The following is a 16,460-nucleotide window of genomic DNA, read 5'->3' as shown; positions in this document are numbered from 1 at the left end:
ATTAACGAATCAAAGGAAAAGAAAGAGACGAGCAGTGTATAAATAACCTAAGGAGTCGATATGTAGAAGAAATATTTTTTTTCATGTAGAAGAACTACGAATAACTAAATATGTATTAATAATTTGTTTCGAGGTAGTTGTAGATGTGACTGTACTACCTCAGCCAAGTAATAGATTGCTATTTCGGAGGATAACGTCATGGAATAGGACTAATTAACAAAGTTGGATGTTAAAAAACACACTACTAATGATGTTTCTTTTGGTAAGACTTACACCATTATGCATCGTTGACTCCGTCGATTGGGCTAAATTTGACAAGGTTACAATACTTATCCAATCCACTCTCCACTAGAGACTCATGAATGAGCAAGGCCGGCAGATAGAGACCTTCTGATTATTCTAATACAAAGCATAAGAGATGACAGGGCAAAGATGATTAGCCCTTGGGGGGGGGGGATCATTAATTTTGCTTGTTAATCTATCCTTACCTTTTAGAGCTCGAAACCAGCTGGATAACAAAGAATCATAGAATCATCAATCACAGACATGTGAAATTGCCCCTGGATAATTGAATCCGACTTGGTTTATTATGGCCATTAGCTTCTTATACCAATCCTGATGCTTCCTCAAGGCACTGCTGCCCTCTTGCCTTACTCTCAGTGCACAAGTCGGTAGCGGGGAATGTTGATGGCCTTCACTAAGCACCAAATGCATCAGTTTGCAATGTGGTGGTGGTTGGAGCAAGCTTGCTGTAATTGCTATAGTTTAAGATCTTACCACTAGTCAAGGTCTTTATCGTGTTCTGTTTCTTTATCTGGCACATCATCACAGGAGCTGTGTCCAGTTTGGTCTCCTGTTCCCTGCTAATCACCATGGAAGTGTGTCAATGAAAAAATTATTACTCATTGGTTCAACAAATATTCTCTTAAGCTAATGGAAGAGTACAAAATGTCCAACTCATTAATCAGTACCCCCTTTTGGGAAGTAGTTGCAGAGTTTAGAATAAATGCAAGCATGAGAGTGGGGAGGTGTGGGAAAGCAATGCATCATTTCAAAATACCAGGCATAAATTAATAATGGCAGTCATCATGTCACTGTAGTTGTTGGCAGTACTTCCAGTTGCAACATCAGCAAACTTCTCTTCTTGCTAAGCTCATTGCTTAAATCAGCCTAAATAAATAGGGTTCGCCATAGAGTGTAAGCCCCCAAATTAGATGGAGAGTAGAGAAAGAACATATCACTGAGAAGTACTCCTACATAGTAATTAAATGATCACTTTGCATCATGACCTGTTAACAGATAACCCTCATTTGAACACATTAACATATAAAATGTATAAGATTATTGAAAACAGTTAAGTTATTGAACAGCATAACAAGCAGATCAACTCTAGGACAAGTTATCATTCCCTTCGAACGCAAAATAAAGAACTGCTATAAATGAAGTAATTAAAACAGAGCTTAGGCAGGCTATATTAATGAGAAGAGTGGAAGATAACATAGAAAAGTTGCCTGTATTAGGTCATCTTACTTGTCAGCAATAAAAATCCAAAAATAGTTCAAAATGGGGGAGTTGCCAAGATTCCTCTTGCACTATCTTGGACTGCTGATCAAACCCAAATCAATACGCAATCTGATAGATCTAATTATCAATAATCACTTAATCATTGAAAATGATAAGGTACAGCTTGATCCAAATACTATAGATCACTGGAACATAGTTCTGCTATTTGATCTCACGACGTATGTAAATGCTTATTACAAAATAAAGTTAAATAAGTCTAAAAAGAAAGAAAGTCGAAAAACCAACAAAATTCATGAGAGTCTTCTCTTGCTTCTCTTTAACATATCCAATATACTTCAATTTTTTTTAAATTTTTTAACAAATAAGCTAATGGTGACAAAAACTTCAGCTCGCGCCTATCTCTCACTACCAACTTTGCTTGATGTACATGTCATGAGCCCCTTCCCATGTGATCTGCTTGAGCCAACAAATCAATGATGCCTTCAAGGTGATCAAAATTTAGCAAAATCACACACTTTCCTGGACAAGCTCAAAATAGTGTTTTTCCCTTCTCTAATTGAGGATAGAATACGAGAACCTTAGTCATTCATTGCAAGCCCACCAATCCAAGGACTCGAAGAGCCCAAACTCTTAACAAAACAGAAAAAGGAGCACTTCCTCGACTCTTTCACGCATTTCATCAAACATCTCATCTCGAACTCAGTACAAAGGCAGGCATGATGCAGATGCTCCGCCGTTTCCAGGGCTAACCGCTGGCGTCGGCCAAGTATGAGCACCGCCGGAAAAGAAATATACAATATCGGGAACCGTGGCAGGAGATGAGTGGTCAGGAGTGTGACATTGACGTAAGTGAGGCCGTCACGGAGGGATTCTGGTGGTCGGAAAGCGTTTCCCGAGATACCGAGTCCTCATATTTTATGAAGCGGGCCCCAGCGGATATGTCCTCTTTCACTGTAGCGTATCGCGATAATATCTGCGTTTAATTGGTCTCCTGATACGTTTTTCCCGGGCTAGTTATCTTAATGAAGGCCCAAATAGTTTTAGCCCATTGTGTTATTGTTGGGCTTCGCCCAAACCCCAAATATAAATATCATTATTCTTCTTTGAAAAATTTATATATAACACGTATTTATAATTTACACCCTATATTTTCACTATTTATAAATTCAGTCATTTAACTAATTTAAATATCTCTCACCCTTTGAGGTGTTAAGAAAAAGAAATCAATATTGATCATATAATAATTATCTATTTTTAAAGAAAAAAAATAATAATTAAGAAGATAACTAACAAAAATGGTAGTTTAGAAATTTTACATAATTAAGGAGGTATATAAAAATGGAGTAATAGTTGAGATCTTTTTATTTTAATATCATATCATGTGTAATATTTTTCTCCAAAATGAGCTGTAAACCTTATTCGTTTATTAATATAATTAAATTTTAATACAAAATTATTGAAAGTGATATTATCACAAAGCTTTGTTCGTTATAATTCTTTAATTTACAGGACCAGATATTTGTACTAGTCGAAGATGATCGTTATCGGAGGTCGTCTATTCCACGTTTTTATTCACGATTGGAAAGTGGATAAGGCTCCCACGGCTGCAAATTTATAACCACGTTATTCTTGTCGGATTTCTGTATCCCACCAAAATCTCAGCTCCGATATCCCGGTAAATTAGCGATAACTCGCATCGAGAACGTGTTCGCTCGTCTCGGATCTCTTCGTCGTTCTTCTATAAGAGAACCGAGACTAAAGCCCTCTCCGCCTCTCTCGCTCCCTCCTTTCGCGCCGTCACCGTTTCTCCCTCTCTATCATCTCCCCTCTCCTCCGCGATCGAGGCATACTCGAGTTTGCCCAGTCATCTCCTCCATCTCTGCAGCTGGTGGTCTAATTTTCCCCCCTTTTTTCGATTATTTTTTTTTTCGACTTTTCCCGTCGCTTATACGATCTCGATCCGTTTCCCCTTCCAAAGATCCAACTTTATCGATTTACGTGGAATCGCTTGCTGGAAGGTTAGAGATCATGGTGGGAAGCGTGGGGAATGGGCTCGTGAATCTGGGCGAGAAAGCGGAGCCTTTGCCGGAGGAATTTTTCGACCCGAACGAGATTGCCGACCCGTTGCCGGTCGAATCCAATGGGGTAGGTGAGGAGGGGAGTGCGAAGAGGCGTGAGATTGTCTTAGGGAGGAATGTGCACACAATGTGCTTTACAATTAAGGAGCCCGAGGTCGACGATGAGGTCACCGGAGAGAGGGAGGCGTATATGGCGAGCGTGTTGGCGAGATACCGGAAGTCTCTCCTTGAAAGGACCAAGCACCATTTGGGTACGATGATCTATCTTTTCTTTCATTGTTCGGACTGATGCTTACATTTCCAGCTAATTTGTAGATAGAGATGACTAAATTCGCGTAAGGATATTACTTGACTTGTTGAGTACCGTATACTGCCTTTATAAGTGGAAAAGGATTGCAGAAGATGAATATATTCTGCCGTGTATCATGCAAGTAAATTACAGTGAGAAGGTAGAGAATTTCTATCTCCATTCAAAAAGTTTTATCATGTGAGTATCTGACCCTGGTGGTGTAAGTGAACTCTTTTAACAGTGTGAAGATGGTGAATCAATTATGTTTGGTTTATTGCTGTTCTCTGTATCTCTCAGCATTTACATCCACAAAATATTGCTGACAGATGCTTCAGCATCTGGCAGCTTTATTATGGCAGTCGCAAGCACTTACATCCACAAACATATTTCACTTGCAATTTTTTGAAGAGCTAGTTATGTATGTAGTTATCTGAACTAAATTTTTTTTGTAATGTTTTTACTTTTACCAATCTAAATTTTTTTGAAGAGCCTGCTTAATTATACTTCCTGGTGATATTGTTCTTATAAAATTGATACCTCAAAGATTTAGGTTATGCATGTGTGTAGTTATCTGAACTGAAGTGTGTTCACTTTACCAATCTAACCTGCTTAGTTATGCTTTCTGGTGATATTGATCTTATAAAATTGAATACCTCAAAGATCAGGTTACCTTGCTTCATCAAATATTTTGGTGTGCAATATTACATTGCTGTTGCCTAATCTTCTCTGTGTTTAACCATGATATCTCTGTAGGCTATCCGTACAATTTAGACTTTGATTACGGCGCTCTCGGCCAATTGCAGCATTTCTCCATCAACAACCTTGGTGATCCCTTCATTGAGAGCAACTATGGCGTCCATTCCAGACAGTTTGAAGTCGGTGTTTTAGATTGGTTTGCTCGTCTTTGGGAACTAGAAAAACATGAATACTGGGGTTACATTACAAATTGCGGCACAGAAGGAAATTTGCATGGTATTCTTGTTGGGTTAGTAATCTTACTTGGCTATTTAACTTAATATAAAGGACATTTTAGAAATTTTAGTGGACAAAGGACATTGTAGATATTTAATGGTAATAAATATAAAGTAGTACTTTACTATATCTGGAATGTATCTCAGTTATGCTTTGCAATTTGTGGGGGCAGGAGGGAAGTCTTTCCTAATGGAATTCTATATGCCTCACGTGAGTCCCACTATTCAGTTTTCAAAGCAGCAAGAATGTATAGAATGGAATGTGTGAAGGTAGACACTTTGGTATCTGGTGAGATTGATTGTGCAGACTTTCAGACCAAACTTCTTCAGAATAAAGAGAAACCGGCAATCATAAATGTCAATATTGGTGAGCTATACTTCATTTTACCATTCATTTTTTCCTTATATGTCATTCTTTGTTTCTAATCTTTTCCCTGCAGGAACTACGGTGAAGGGAGCAGTTGATGATCTTGACCTAGTAATCAGAACTCTTGAAGAAAATGGCTTTCAAGATCGGTTTTATATTCACTGTGATGGTGCTCTATTTGGTCTGATGATGCCATTTGTTAAACGTGTAAGTTCTCGTTTCATTTTGATTTTTGAATCTCCTCTTATTACAATACCCAAACTTGATTTTTATGTAATGAAGGGTGCTATGCAATTCCAATTGTGTCTCCATTGGCAATTCATTTGACCATTATGAATGAGTTTATGATAACCTTCAGTGGTACTTAACCCCTAACAACAGTTAATTTATCCTGTTGATAATTGACAGGCACCCAAAGTAACATTTAAGAAACCCATCGGGAGTGTCAGTGTGTCAGGTCACAAGTTCGTTGGATGCCCTATGCCTTGTGGTGTGCAGATAACAAGATTGAGGCACATCAATGCCCTCTCGAGTAATGTGGAGTATCTTGCATCTAGGGATGCCACCATCATGGGAAGCCGAAATGGTCATGCCCCTATCTTCCTCTGGTACACACTGAACAGGAAAGGCTATAGAGGGTTTCAGAAGGAAGTCCAAAAGTGCTTGAGAAATGCACACTACCTAAAAGATCGTCTTAAAGGAGCAGGAATTGGTGCCATGCTTAATGAGCTTAGTAGCACAGTGGTATTTGAGAGGCCAAAGGACGAGGAGTTTATCCGCCGGTGGCAGCTTGCTTGTGAGGGAAACATTGCTCATGTAGTAGTGATGCCCAATGTCACTATTGAGAAGCTTGATTATTTCTTAAATGAACTGGTTGAAAAGCGTGCAACCTGGTACCAGGAGGGAAAGATCCCATCTCCTTGTATTGCAGCAGATGTAGGCCAGGAGAACTGCCTCTGTGGTCTGCATAACTGACCGGGTGAGCAAGGGCTTGCTTCTTGTTGTTTGATGCGACGAATTATTTGTTTGGTATGCTCAATTGTAGTACAATTAACCTTTCCTTTTGGTGATCATAGTTTATATGGTCGTGTATTGTAGTGTAATGTTCGCTGCTTGCTAGCCATTGATGCAATTTTATGAGGGAACTATTTCTTGTCTGCAATATAAGAGAAGAAGATAGTTGCATCACTTTCTATTTCTTATTTTTTATTTTTTGTTTACAAGCTTAATCTAATGTGATGAAGATTGTTTCTCTTTTAATTAGGAGTACTTTTAGCAGTGATATTTGGGCAGATCTTTGCGGTGCTTTTTTACTTCCTTCTTTTTGTTCATTAGTTGAAACAGTTTAGTTTCTATGCTTGCTGCGTATTACAGCTAGGTCTTACTAATCTTCTCTCTCATTGATCAGAAATATTCTAATTCTAAAGATGAAGGAAAATCTATTTATCATACCTACTATTTTGTGTTCCATTGTAGACTACTTGGTTTAACTCATTTTAACGTACAAGTAGATTGTTAGTCAATTAGCACATGTACTCTGGCCCACTTCAAGAAAATTGTTAGGTGGACAGCTATAAACAAGTTTGAGAGCCAAGGTTTTTGCATCAACTATCGAATGCATATTAGGACAGCTGGTCTTATTTGGCATCAAACTATTCTGAGGACTCAGTTGCCAGATAATAAGATTAGAATGTTGAAATTTCAGCTATTTTCAAGAGCACAGGATTACGATAAGCACAAGATCATCAGACATATAGTGAAACCACCCAAATAATGCTCCAGTCCAAGAACTTGCATTGCAAAATATAATGTTAAATAATGATACAAAGAACAACAAATTCCTAACAAACTATACTCGATGAATATAGTACACATAAACTATTTTCATTTAGCTTGACTTCATTTGGTACACATGAAGCTGAAACCAATACTGATGAGTGATGATGTCCTCACATGAAATCCATAGAATCATTTGGAGATTGAGCATTCATTGATTGACCGTTTGAAGAAGTCTGAGACTGAGTTGGATGGAGATGTTGAGCCTGATGACCACCTCGGTGAGGTAACTGTTGTGGTTGAGAAAAGTATGATGGAATGGAGTGCTGAAGGCCTCCATTAAAGAGATTCCCATTCATATTAGGAAGTTGTCCTGTTGCTATTTTTAGCCGCTGCACTTCCTCTCTCAAAGCCTCGTTCAAAGCTGTATGAGATCAAAAGATCATAATGAAATGGCAGATTTTTTACAGAGTTTATGAACACTTAGAATTTGTGACATGCGTAACAGAACGAATGACTAGTGCAAACCCCTGGCCAATATTACTTCTGGAAATGGCAACTATTTGGCTAAGCATGGCCAGTACTTGATAACATTAGATGCTAAAGAAAATGCCTAACGTTTCTTTTCCCTTGGCAAATAACTGACACATCACACTTGCATAACAGAAAATTCAAGAACTATAAGCCTTTTCACATAAGCATAAGCCCCTGGAACTTTGTCAAGCTTCTGGGACAGGAAACCAATGACCATGTATAGAGATACATAATGTGCCTCTTATATCCAGTTATCCAGGTATTCATTGTGCAAAAGATGCATACGATCAAAAGAAACATGTAATTCTAAATTTTATTTATAGAAAGTTCATCTATTCAGCACAATAGGTGACACCACTAACCACCGATGCTAGCTTCAACATTATATTGTGCTAGGGATCAATGGTAATAGAACCAAAATCAACAAACTTTAAACGCAAGAAATACATACCGTCACGAAGTTGAGCCTGCTGCTCCATAGCCTGCAGCCGCAGTTTGAGTTCTCTGTTCTCAGCAGTCAAACCAGTAGTGTCTCTCTAGTGGTTATAGAAAATTGGAGATTAGTACAAATCTCATGAAGTACTAAAAGATATTTTTCTAACCATAAAGAAAATCAGAGTCCAAAAACTATATAACTATATCAATGCTTTAAGACAGATTGTCTTTTACTATTCTAGAAGAACCTGAACAGCAGGTCGTGAAACAGTGAGATTGACATGTAACACTATTGAGATCCTGAAAAAAAAAACATATTGACAGATTTTGATTTAAGTTGGCCTAAGATTACTATTCTTGTTCACTCATTCATGGGAATAATAATAAAAAAAGAATCTACTACCAACAAGTGATTAAAAGAAGAATATGATTCAACACTTACTCTTAGAAGTAATTTGGAGTATTGGATTGTTACAAGATATATGAAGTATATTCTGGGTTCCCCTCTACTTACTATATTGCACATGATCATGACTACGGTGTACCCATGTCTTCATCAGAAGTTTAACAACTCTAACCCCCTATTCCTTGCACAAAATTCTCCCTTCTAAAAGCTAAAAATAGATGCAGATTATCCACTCCTTACACCTCAAAGTGGTCAAAAGAAATATATACTAGAAATGAAAAGATCAGCTGTCTGGAGAGTTAACATAGATCAAAAGGGGCCATGACATCTGCATCTTTTTCCTTCCTCTTTGAAATAAATTATCATAGTCAGTAGCCCTTCCCTTCCCTATATATAATTTTGTTAATAAAGCTCTTGATGGTTCCTCTAGCAATCAAGGCTGACTCCATCATTGCTGATTATATTGTATTAGACCAAACTAACTATCTAAACTAATGGTAATCGACGGGTATTGCCAAAATATTTTGCAACATTCTTCTTAGTCCATAATACTATTATCTATTGATACTTGCTAGAATCACTTGGACTCTAAGGCTCTAACAGCAACTTAGTACGCCAAGATTTAACCTATAGTACTTGAAAGATTCCATTCTAAGTTCCATATTGACTTAGATCACAGTTATTAGAAGCTCCCGCAACACATTGGCAACTTTTAAGATGCGCATTCTGTCTAACTAGCACAGAAAAAACTATGGGAAAGAATTTTCATTACATATATGAATAACCAAAGACATACTGCTGAGCCACTATCAAGAGGTCTGAATAAAGGTCAAGACAAGATCTTACTACATCACATAAGCAGGTAAGAAAAGCTAACACTATTAGTAAACCTAACTACCTCAGTCAAGCATTTCCAAATGATATATGAGATACTAAAACACTCATTTTTTTTATAGAGCTTTACCGATCACTATCAACATCCACTCAAACGAAAAGGATATCAGGAAAACCAGTTCATAAATCCTACCTGGAGAAGTGTAAGCTGTGCAGAGAGAGTTGTCGCCTCTGTCTGAAGTGTTTGCACCTTCCTTTCAAGTTCACTCGTGTAGCGGATCTTCCTCTCCTTTGATCGAGCAGCAGACTGTCTATTTGCTAGAATTCTACATCACAAAATAGATAACAGATGCTATCTCAAAACAAAGAACTGTCCATGCATAACGAGATCTACTATACTGAGTCCAATTAAAAAAAAAGAGGGGGAATTTTTCCAAGAGTCGAAAGAATTTACAGATAGAGCATCCAATCCATTCCGAGTTAAAAATCAATTTAAAAGAAAAGAATTCGCATAATTATAATGACTCAAAGATGAATTTGACCAAAACACATATGTATATAACAGACAGTAGCACATATATATAGGAAGCCGATAAAGGAGGAATTTTCTTCTTCTTTTCTTTTTTTTTTAATAAAAAAAGAGCGAAACTTTTCGAACATTTACATGTAAATATGTAATCAAGACTAAAAGATCCCTCAAATCACCCCCAAAAAATCCAATTAGAAAAGTAAAGGGAAAAAAATCAGGCCTTTTCGCTCTCTTGGGATCGAGCAGGGCTAACTCCGCGAGCTTATCAGCCGCCATCGCCTTCTTCGCATAATCCGATGCCAGGAGCCCCGATTCCCCCTCAAACGGCGAGGTCAACCCATCCATAGATCCGCTCCTCCTATGATGCGGCCTCTTCTCCGCGGACCCACCATCACTCGTTCCGCCGCCCTGGAACCCCACACCATCGAAGAACGCGGCATCGACCGAGAGGCTCCTCAAATGGGCCCCTCCCGTCGTCCTCCCGGCGGCGACTTCTCCGGCGGCGGCGGTGGCGTCAGCGGCGGAGGTGGTTTCATCTGACAGGGAGGGGAAATCGATGTCGGATATGTTGAAATCGGGGTCGGAGTCGAAGAGGAAGTCGTCAGGGAGGCGGAGGAAGGTCTCGGAGTGTGCGCGGCGGTGGCCGGCGGCGGAGCGAGGGTTAGGGTTAGGAGGAGGGAAGCGAGGCGCGGTGGGGTCCATGGTCGGTGGAAAGGGGAGGAAGAGAGCTGGGAGTCGTGGCGGTGGACTCGTTTGAGGAAAGCGGCATTAGAAAGGGAGTTGGATCGAGTGCGTGTTAGGAGAGGGAGTCAGAATAAGAAAGGTGGTGTGAAAATAAAGGAAAGCGCGTCTCTTCATAAAAAGTATTTGCCAAAAAAAAAAAAAAGTTTCAAAGGACACCCTATATTTTACTGATTTTGCGATAAAAACACTATAGCTATTTGTAATCTAGCCCCTCTTTTATCTATAATTTTCATCTGGCAATCTTCTTTGCCTTCTATATCCTCGACTCCACCTACTTTATCTTTCGTTTTTTTAGCTAAAGTGACTCATGAAAGTAACAAAATATTTTATATTTTATATTTTATCTATTACTATTAGATTAATTTTAATTAGGCATTAAAGCCATAATATATGGATCGAATGATAAATAATTAAATAATAGTAAAAACTTATCAATCTCTCTACAAAAAAGGTATGAAATTAAAGCATTTTTCAACATAAAATAAAATATACATATTGGTGAAATATTTTGAGGACGTGCTCTCCGTGATATGTTTGAAAATTGAGTCGTAGCGTCGTAGGTTTTGAATATCTCCCGAAACTGCTCGTCATTCGATGCTAATGTGAATTCAAAAAGAATTTTCTAATAACATTTAATCTTTTAATTAAGATGTCTCTAATTTTTAGGCGATAGGAGAGAAGTGGATTAGGATATTTCAAGAATATTATTTTAAGAGTAACATCAGCAAATGTTAGATAACCTTTTACAAAGTAGCAGAAAAATGAAAAGCTGATGCTGCAAATATGTGAAAGATTGCAGAAGATGGTGTAATACACAAAAAATGTGTAAGAAAAGAAGAGGAGAAGACCCCCCAAAGATTAAAAAAATTTAAACTTGTAGCATCTACTACCGGAAAAAAGAAAAAGTTGTATCCTTCTTAATCTCTAGAATCAATCCATTGGATGATAATTACAAAAGATATGCAGTTTGACAACTGATACACAGCAAAACAAATCACTAGAAGAATCTAAAACTCATTGGCAAAATAATTAGTAATTGAATTATGGTAATAGTAAAGAAACTGGGGATGCAACAATGAATAAAGTAGCCTATTCTACTTAAAGCAATTACATGCATTTCCTATTGTATGTTATCTTTGGTATAACTCGGACCTCAAAGGAACTCAGTTGTATCTTCTATTTCTGTAAGTATAACGGATTGCTGTACATAGATATATGAAGCAATTAATCATCATTAGTTTGTGAAGGGTCCCCTCCTGCAGATTTCTCTTCAGGCTCTTCAGATTTGATAATTACTGACTGTGATCCACCTTGCCTGACTAACAAGTCTCTCATTTCTTTATATTTTCTCAGCACTTCTATAGCATCTGAAGCAGTCCATGACTTGAGGAGCCCTGCAGCTTTAATTTCCAAACTTGATACAGGTTTATCGAACTTCTCCATCCTAACTTCCTGGTCCTTGTTTTCCTTGGTTCTCTGGAACTGAGTTTCTTCTCCGAGGGCTTGAGAAGATCTTCTGGAAAAGTCTTGCCGCAGAGGTGGGGCAGTACTAAGCATTATTACAAGCGCACCAATTGCAGATTCTGGAGATCTAACTGCCAGTGAGCTTCTGGCTTCCAAGTTCTCACCTTCTTGATCTTTCACTTCAGAAATTTTAATCCTAAAAGAGCAATATCACATAAAACAATCGTTAATAGAATTTATGAGCATCCCAAGCTATGAAGATCCAAAGGCAGCTTTCCAGTCTTCATTATGTGGAGACTGAACTATAATAGTAATACATTTTACAGGACGCAAAGAATACAGCTTCAGACAAGAAGGATAAGAGGAACCACATAATACCTTACTCCATTCTATGTGATTAAATGAATGTAATTAAACTAATTCACCATTCCGCTTATGGTTTGAAACTAATTAAACTTATTCATCATTTACAACTTACTAAAAACTTGAATCCAAGAACCAAATAGTGGTAGCGGGCAACACATCAAAGCTGAAAAAAGGACGTAGCATACAACAAATGATAAACTAGAAATACATCTCAGCTCAGCCAATGAAATTGAAATACTTACAGCATCTAATTATTGCAAAATAAAATCGAAGGTAGTTTTAACATGCTATATTTGTTATGGATTAGGAATGGAATAACAATTTTATCCTTTCTAGAGAAGAAAAAAGAAAGAGCATGATGGTCTACAATTATCTTAAATTTTTAATAACAACAATAGTTAATCCAATACAGTAATTCAGGGGTAAGCAAGGTTCCAAAACTCGGTATCGGGATTAGAATCGGCTATTAGAAAAAACAATACGTATCAGCTGTATTGACTATATCGGTCGTATTGGCCACTCGTATCGGATCGGACAATTTTTAATTATGTAAAATTCTAAATATTATTTAAAATATAGAAACATTTCTAAAAATTTATAAAAAATAACAGAAAAATAAGACATAAAAATTAGTCACACATGAATTTTAAAACTAAAGAAAAAAGTCACTTAAAATTATAATAAATTTTAACTTGAATTTGATAAATTTGTATACTCGTAAATTATTACTGCATAACAAGATGAAGAGAGAGATATTTCTTCTCTGTTGTTTTATAGCAGTAAGAAAATAAGAGTTAAAAAGTGAGTGAAAAAAGAAGAAAAAAAATAAAAATAAAAAACTCATCCAAGTTCACCAAAGTGTGAACTAACCAAAGGGACTCACTGAAACTGCCACCAAATGAACCCGGTGAAGTGTGAGAGTGAGAGTGAGAGTGCGAGTGCGAGGAGAGTGTCTGTGAGAGATAGAGAGTAAAAACTAAAAATTTAAAAAGAAAACAGTTGATGATATCAATTATTAATATCTTTTAGGTTAGATACATTTTAGATTTGATCTGAATCTTAAAAAAAATTAATTTCAGCTAATATTATTATTTTCAGCCGATTCGACGATATGACCGATACTAGCCGAAACCATTCCGATCCGGATCAACCGATTTTGGGGTCCATAGGGTAAGACCCTTGGCTTTTAACAAGTTGCATCTAGAACACAACATTTCCTATATAGAGCTTATAAATCATATTTTAGCATCAAGTTTAATCATTGAGTAGCAGGCAAGATTAACAAGAACATTCCAGAAAATTGGGAGAGGGCAACACAAAATGGGAGAGCACCTGTTGCATGCATCTAAAACACAACAAAATCAGATATATCCTAGAAAGGTTAATGATTTCTTATATATAGCTTATAAATAATATTATCGCATCAAGTTTCATCATCGAGTAGCAGGCAAGAATAACAAGAACCTTCCAGAAAAATGGGAGAGCACCTGTTGCATGCATCTATGACGTCCCTATCATCTTCTGCAAATGGATAAACAACCCCAGAATCATCAAATTCATCTGAGGGAGGAAGCCTTCTGGGGGTCCTAAAAATGATTCTCTGTGAAATGCCTCTTAGTCCAGTAAAGTGTCCAACATTATCCTTCCATAGATATACCAACTGTAGCAGAGAACAAGAATTTCACAGAATAGCAAAAGTTAAAAGCAGAAAAATCCTACTTCTAACAAAGCAAAGTAATAATAGAACACATTTTCAATTCAATACTTATCCTCTGCAGATAATTCAGGAATACCTTCTGCAGTGCCATGCCAGTCTGTAACATCCCCAACTTAAAAAATTCCTTCTTGTCAGGAGAGGTAATCATAACTTGGATACTGGGATTATCATCTTGAGAGGGAAAAGAGTGCTTCGTACTCTTTGGAGGAGATGGAGTCAGGATACTACTCCCTCCAGGCCTAGATGAGAGAATAGTAACTGGAGCATCCCTTGTATGTAAAAGAGTGTTTGGCAAAGACTGTTGTGCAAATGGAGGTGATGGCCGATATTCATCAAAAGTAGTATTTTTCTTGTGCAAGGCTGTTGCATTATTTGGTAGTGAGCATCCTGGTAGAGAATTATCATGCATGCGACTGCAAAGAGGAAGATGTGGATGCAATGGATGGGAATCATAATAGGTAGGTGATACAGATGATGATACTGGAGCATTGTTCAAACTGCATCGTCTGATTACTGAAATATGAGCAGGTGGCAATTCGGCCGAAGGTAGTGATTGAAACCGTTTAAGAGGCTGGGTTGTTGGACTACCAACATAATCAAATATAAAATCTGTGGACAAATCTGTAGAGGGCACCAAACTCACATCTCCCAATGTCGGAAGATATGAAACTGATATATTCAACCGACCACAAGGAGTATCAATTGGCAAAAACGCAAAGTGATTCATCTTGGCATCCTCTGCCCGAGTGAAAGGCTCAGCGAAAGAAGAGATCCGGTAGGAGAGGCTAAGCGGGTAAATCCGACCTGAGAAACAGAGTTTCCAGAAAAGACGGTATGCAGGTAAAAGTCTAACAAATGAATACAAGGTACGAAGCAAGACTACTGATCTCTTGTAGATGCTTTTGTGAAAATTCGGGATTTCCAAAGAGTGAGAAGAACAGCTCCCAGTTCTCATACTAACGGAATACGCCTCCCTCCCAGTGCTGCTGCTGCTCTCTCGACTCTCATACTCTACAGTCCATCTTTCTACAATCCTCTCACCTTCACTTCGATGTAAGTCATCAAATTCAGCACTACTATTTCGGTATTGATCATTTCCCGATAGGTTCCGTGCAAGGCAGCCACCAGGCAGCAATTGTTCTTTGTCCGGAACCAATGTCCTATGCATCAAAATTATGTCGATGATTAGTGGTTCAAAATTGCTCTGCCGCCAGATGTCAAAATGCTCAAGCGCAGCAGGGCAGTCAGGCAAGGCCAAATTGAACCGCTTATCCTGCGGCCTGCTCCTCGATGGCACACAAGGAGAGGAAGGGGATGAACTGTAGTGGTTTAAACTGTGATCATGAGATGAGAAATGAGGTGACCTTGATTGAAGTATGATGTGGAGGCTTTTTACAAAGAATTCGGTGATGATTTGCTGGACAATGGGAGGCTCAAGATGAGAACTGCTTCTAGAAGAAGCCATGTATTACTATAAACTCACGATTCGGGTGCTTCTAATCCAACTATAAACACAACGATGAAGAACTTTGCCGGGAAAAGTCGATTGCTTCGAACTCTTCAAGTCAGAACTCGGAAAGGAAACATACTGCATTATATCAACATCACAAGCTTAGAATCCTCGGGTTCAAGGGAATCCGAACAGCTAAAATCCATCATCGGATGCCAGAATGCGTAAAAAAGAGTCCAACTGACTAAAAAAACGGAACTCATGAACAAGAATATGGAAGAAAAATCAGGACAAAGCGCTTTAAACTTCGAATTCAAAGCTTGAAGAAAACGCGCTTCCTCTCCAGAACCCTAAAATATCCAAAGAAAAGAGATAATTCGGAAGATAGAGAGAGAGATAATAAGTAGGCACGTATTAGAGCAATTGGAATAGAAGGCTTCCGAGATTAATAGACCGACCTTTCCGAGTAATAGCTCGGATTGCAGAATTTGAACTCGGAAGCCGTTAAGAGTTAGGGATTTTGATAGATACCATTACCACTTCCCCTTTTTTAAATAGCAAAACTGGAAACCCCAGGTGATCGATTGCTTCGCGGCGCGGAGATGGCGCTGGCGCAGCGGGTTCTCCAACGCTTTTTTTGGATATGTGCTACTGTGATTTTAGAATAATTACGGATGGGCCCGGAATCGAAGAAACTTCGCATGGAGTGGTAAGTGGTTTATTCGTACAGCCATGGGTTATGCTCAATCGAGGTGAGTATTAGTAGACTTTCACCCCAACTCCAAAAGGCTGGATCATGTGATGGGCCTGAAAAATAGAACGCTCGTGGCCATCGTGGGAATTTAATCACCTATCACTTGCACGCAGGGAGGCCGTGGATAATTGAATTGTTTTTGCTAAAAACACCAGAAAGAAGTGGAAGCCTTAGAGCCTTATAACTTGAAACGAGTGTAATTTCTCAAGTGAAACATTAGGA

The 16,460-nt window shown here is 38.2% G+C and overlaps 3 protein-coding genes across 6 annotated transcripts; 1 reads left to right on the top strand and 2 right to left on the bottom strand.

Annotated features, from left to right (window-relative positions):
• The first annotated feature begins 3,198 nt into the window (after positions 1-3,198).
• LOC140801568 (serine decarboxylase 1) lies at positions 3,199-6,417 on the top strand. Of its 2 annotated transcripts, XM_073156735.1 has the most exons (6): positions 3,278-3,412; positions 3,503-3,853; positions 4,645-4,876; positions 5,036-5,229; positions 5,303-5,436; positions 5,638-6,417. In XM_073156735.1, exons 2-6 carry the CDS (start codon positions 3,553-3,555, stop codon positions 6,202-6,204), a joined length of 1,428 nt encoding a protein of 475 aa, XP_073012836.1. In that variant the 5' UTR covers positions 3,278-3,412; positions 3,503-3,552; the 3' UTR covers positions 6,205-6,417. The 2 variants fall into 2 exon arrangements, with proteins under 2 accessions (XP_073012837.1, XP_073012836.1); XM_073156736.1 differs by having other exon boundaries at positions 3,199-3,853.
• Positions 6,418-6,986: 569 nt separating this feature from the next.
• Positions 6,987-10,591, bottom strand: LOC140801570 (transcription factor VIP1-like). Its single transcript, XM_073156737.1, has 4 exons — positions 9,964-10,591; positions 9,408-9,540; positions 7,991-8,075; positions 6,987-7,429 (listed from the first exon to the last, which is right to left on the bottom strand). Exons 1-4 carry the CDS (start codon positions 10,443-10,445, stop codon positions 7,179-7,181), a joined length of 951 nt encoding a protein of 316 aa, XP_073012838.1. The 5' UTR covers positions 10,446-10,591; the 3' UTR covers positions 6,987-7,178.
• A 763-nt stretch (positions 10,592-11,354) lies between these two features.
• Positions 11,355-16,172, bottom strand: LOC140801886 (autophagy-related protein 13b-like). 3 transcript variants are annotated; one of them, XM_073157244.1, is made up of 4 exons: positions 15,943-16,172; positions 14,111-15,834; positions 13,805-13,977; positions 11,355-12,147 (listed from the first exon to the last, which is right to left on the bottom strand). In XM_073157244.1, exons 2-4 carry the CDS (start codon positions 15,497-15,499, stop codon positions 11,712-11,714), a joined length of 1,998 nt encoding a protein of 665 aa, XP_073013345.1. In that variant the 5' UTR covers positions 15,500-15,834; positions 15,943-16,172; the 3' UTR covers positions 11,355-11,711. The 3 variants fall into 3 exon arrangements, with proteins under 3 accessions (XP_073013345.1, XP_073013346.1, XP_073013347.1); XM_073157245.1 differs by having other exon boundaries at positions 14,111-15,622; XM_073157246.1 differs by having other exon boundaries at positions 11,505-12,147; positions 13,782-13,977; positions 14,111-16,166.
• Positions 16,173-16,460: the final 288 nt, after the last annotated feature.

Source organism: Typha latifolia, chromosome 15, assembly GCF_019914945.1.
Source record: "Typha latifolia isolate L0001 chromosome 15, TyphaL0001v2, whole genome shotgun sequence".
NCBI classification, from domain to species: domain Eukaryota; kingdom Viridiplantae; phylum Streptophyta; class Magnoliopsida; order Poales; family Typhaceae; genus Typha; species Typha latifolia.
This window is presented reverse-complemented; position numbering and strand designations above follow the sequence as displayed.

Coding starts and splice junctions, on each gene's coding strand:
- LOC140801568 (XM_073156736.1), top strand. CDS start 3,553: ATGGTGGGAAGCGTGGGGAATGGGCTCGTGAATCTGGGCGAGAAAGCG. Junction 4,877..5,035: donor TTGCATGGTATTCTTGTTGG/GTTAGTAATCTT, acceptor TTGTGGGGGCAG/GAGGGAAGTCTTTCCTAATG. Junction 5,230..5,302: donor AATCATAAATGTCAATATTG/GTGAGCTATACT, acceptor TTTTCCCTGCAG/GAACTACGGTGAAGGGAGCA.
- LOC140801570 (XM_073156737.1), bottom strand. CDS start 10,445: ATGGACCCCACCGCGCCTCGCTTCCCTCCTCCTAACCCTAACCCTCGC. Junction 9,541..9,963: donor GATCCCAAGAGAGCGAAAAG/GCCTGATTTTTT, acceptor TTTGTGATGTAG/AATTCTAGCAAATAGACAGT. Junction 7,430..7,990: donor GCAGGCTCAACTTCGTGACG/GTATGTATTTCT, acceptor GATCTCATACAG/CTTTGAACGAGGCTTTGAGA.
- LOC140801886 (XM_073157244.1), bottom strand. CDS start 15,499: ATGGCTTCTTCTAGAAGCAGTTCTCATCTTGAGCCTCCCATTGTCCAG. Junction 13,978..14,110: donor CTGGCATGGCACTGCAGAAG/GTATTCCTGAAT, acceptor TCTCTGCTACAG/TTGGTATATCTATGGAAGGA. Junction 12,148..13,804: donor GTCATAGATGCATGCAACAG/GTGCTCTCCCAT, acceptor TTGCTCTTTTAG/GATTAAAATTTCTGAAGTGA.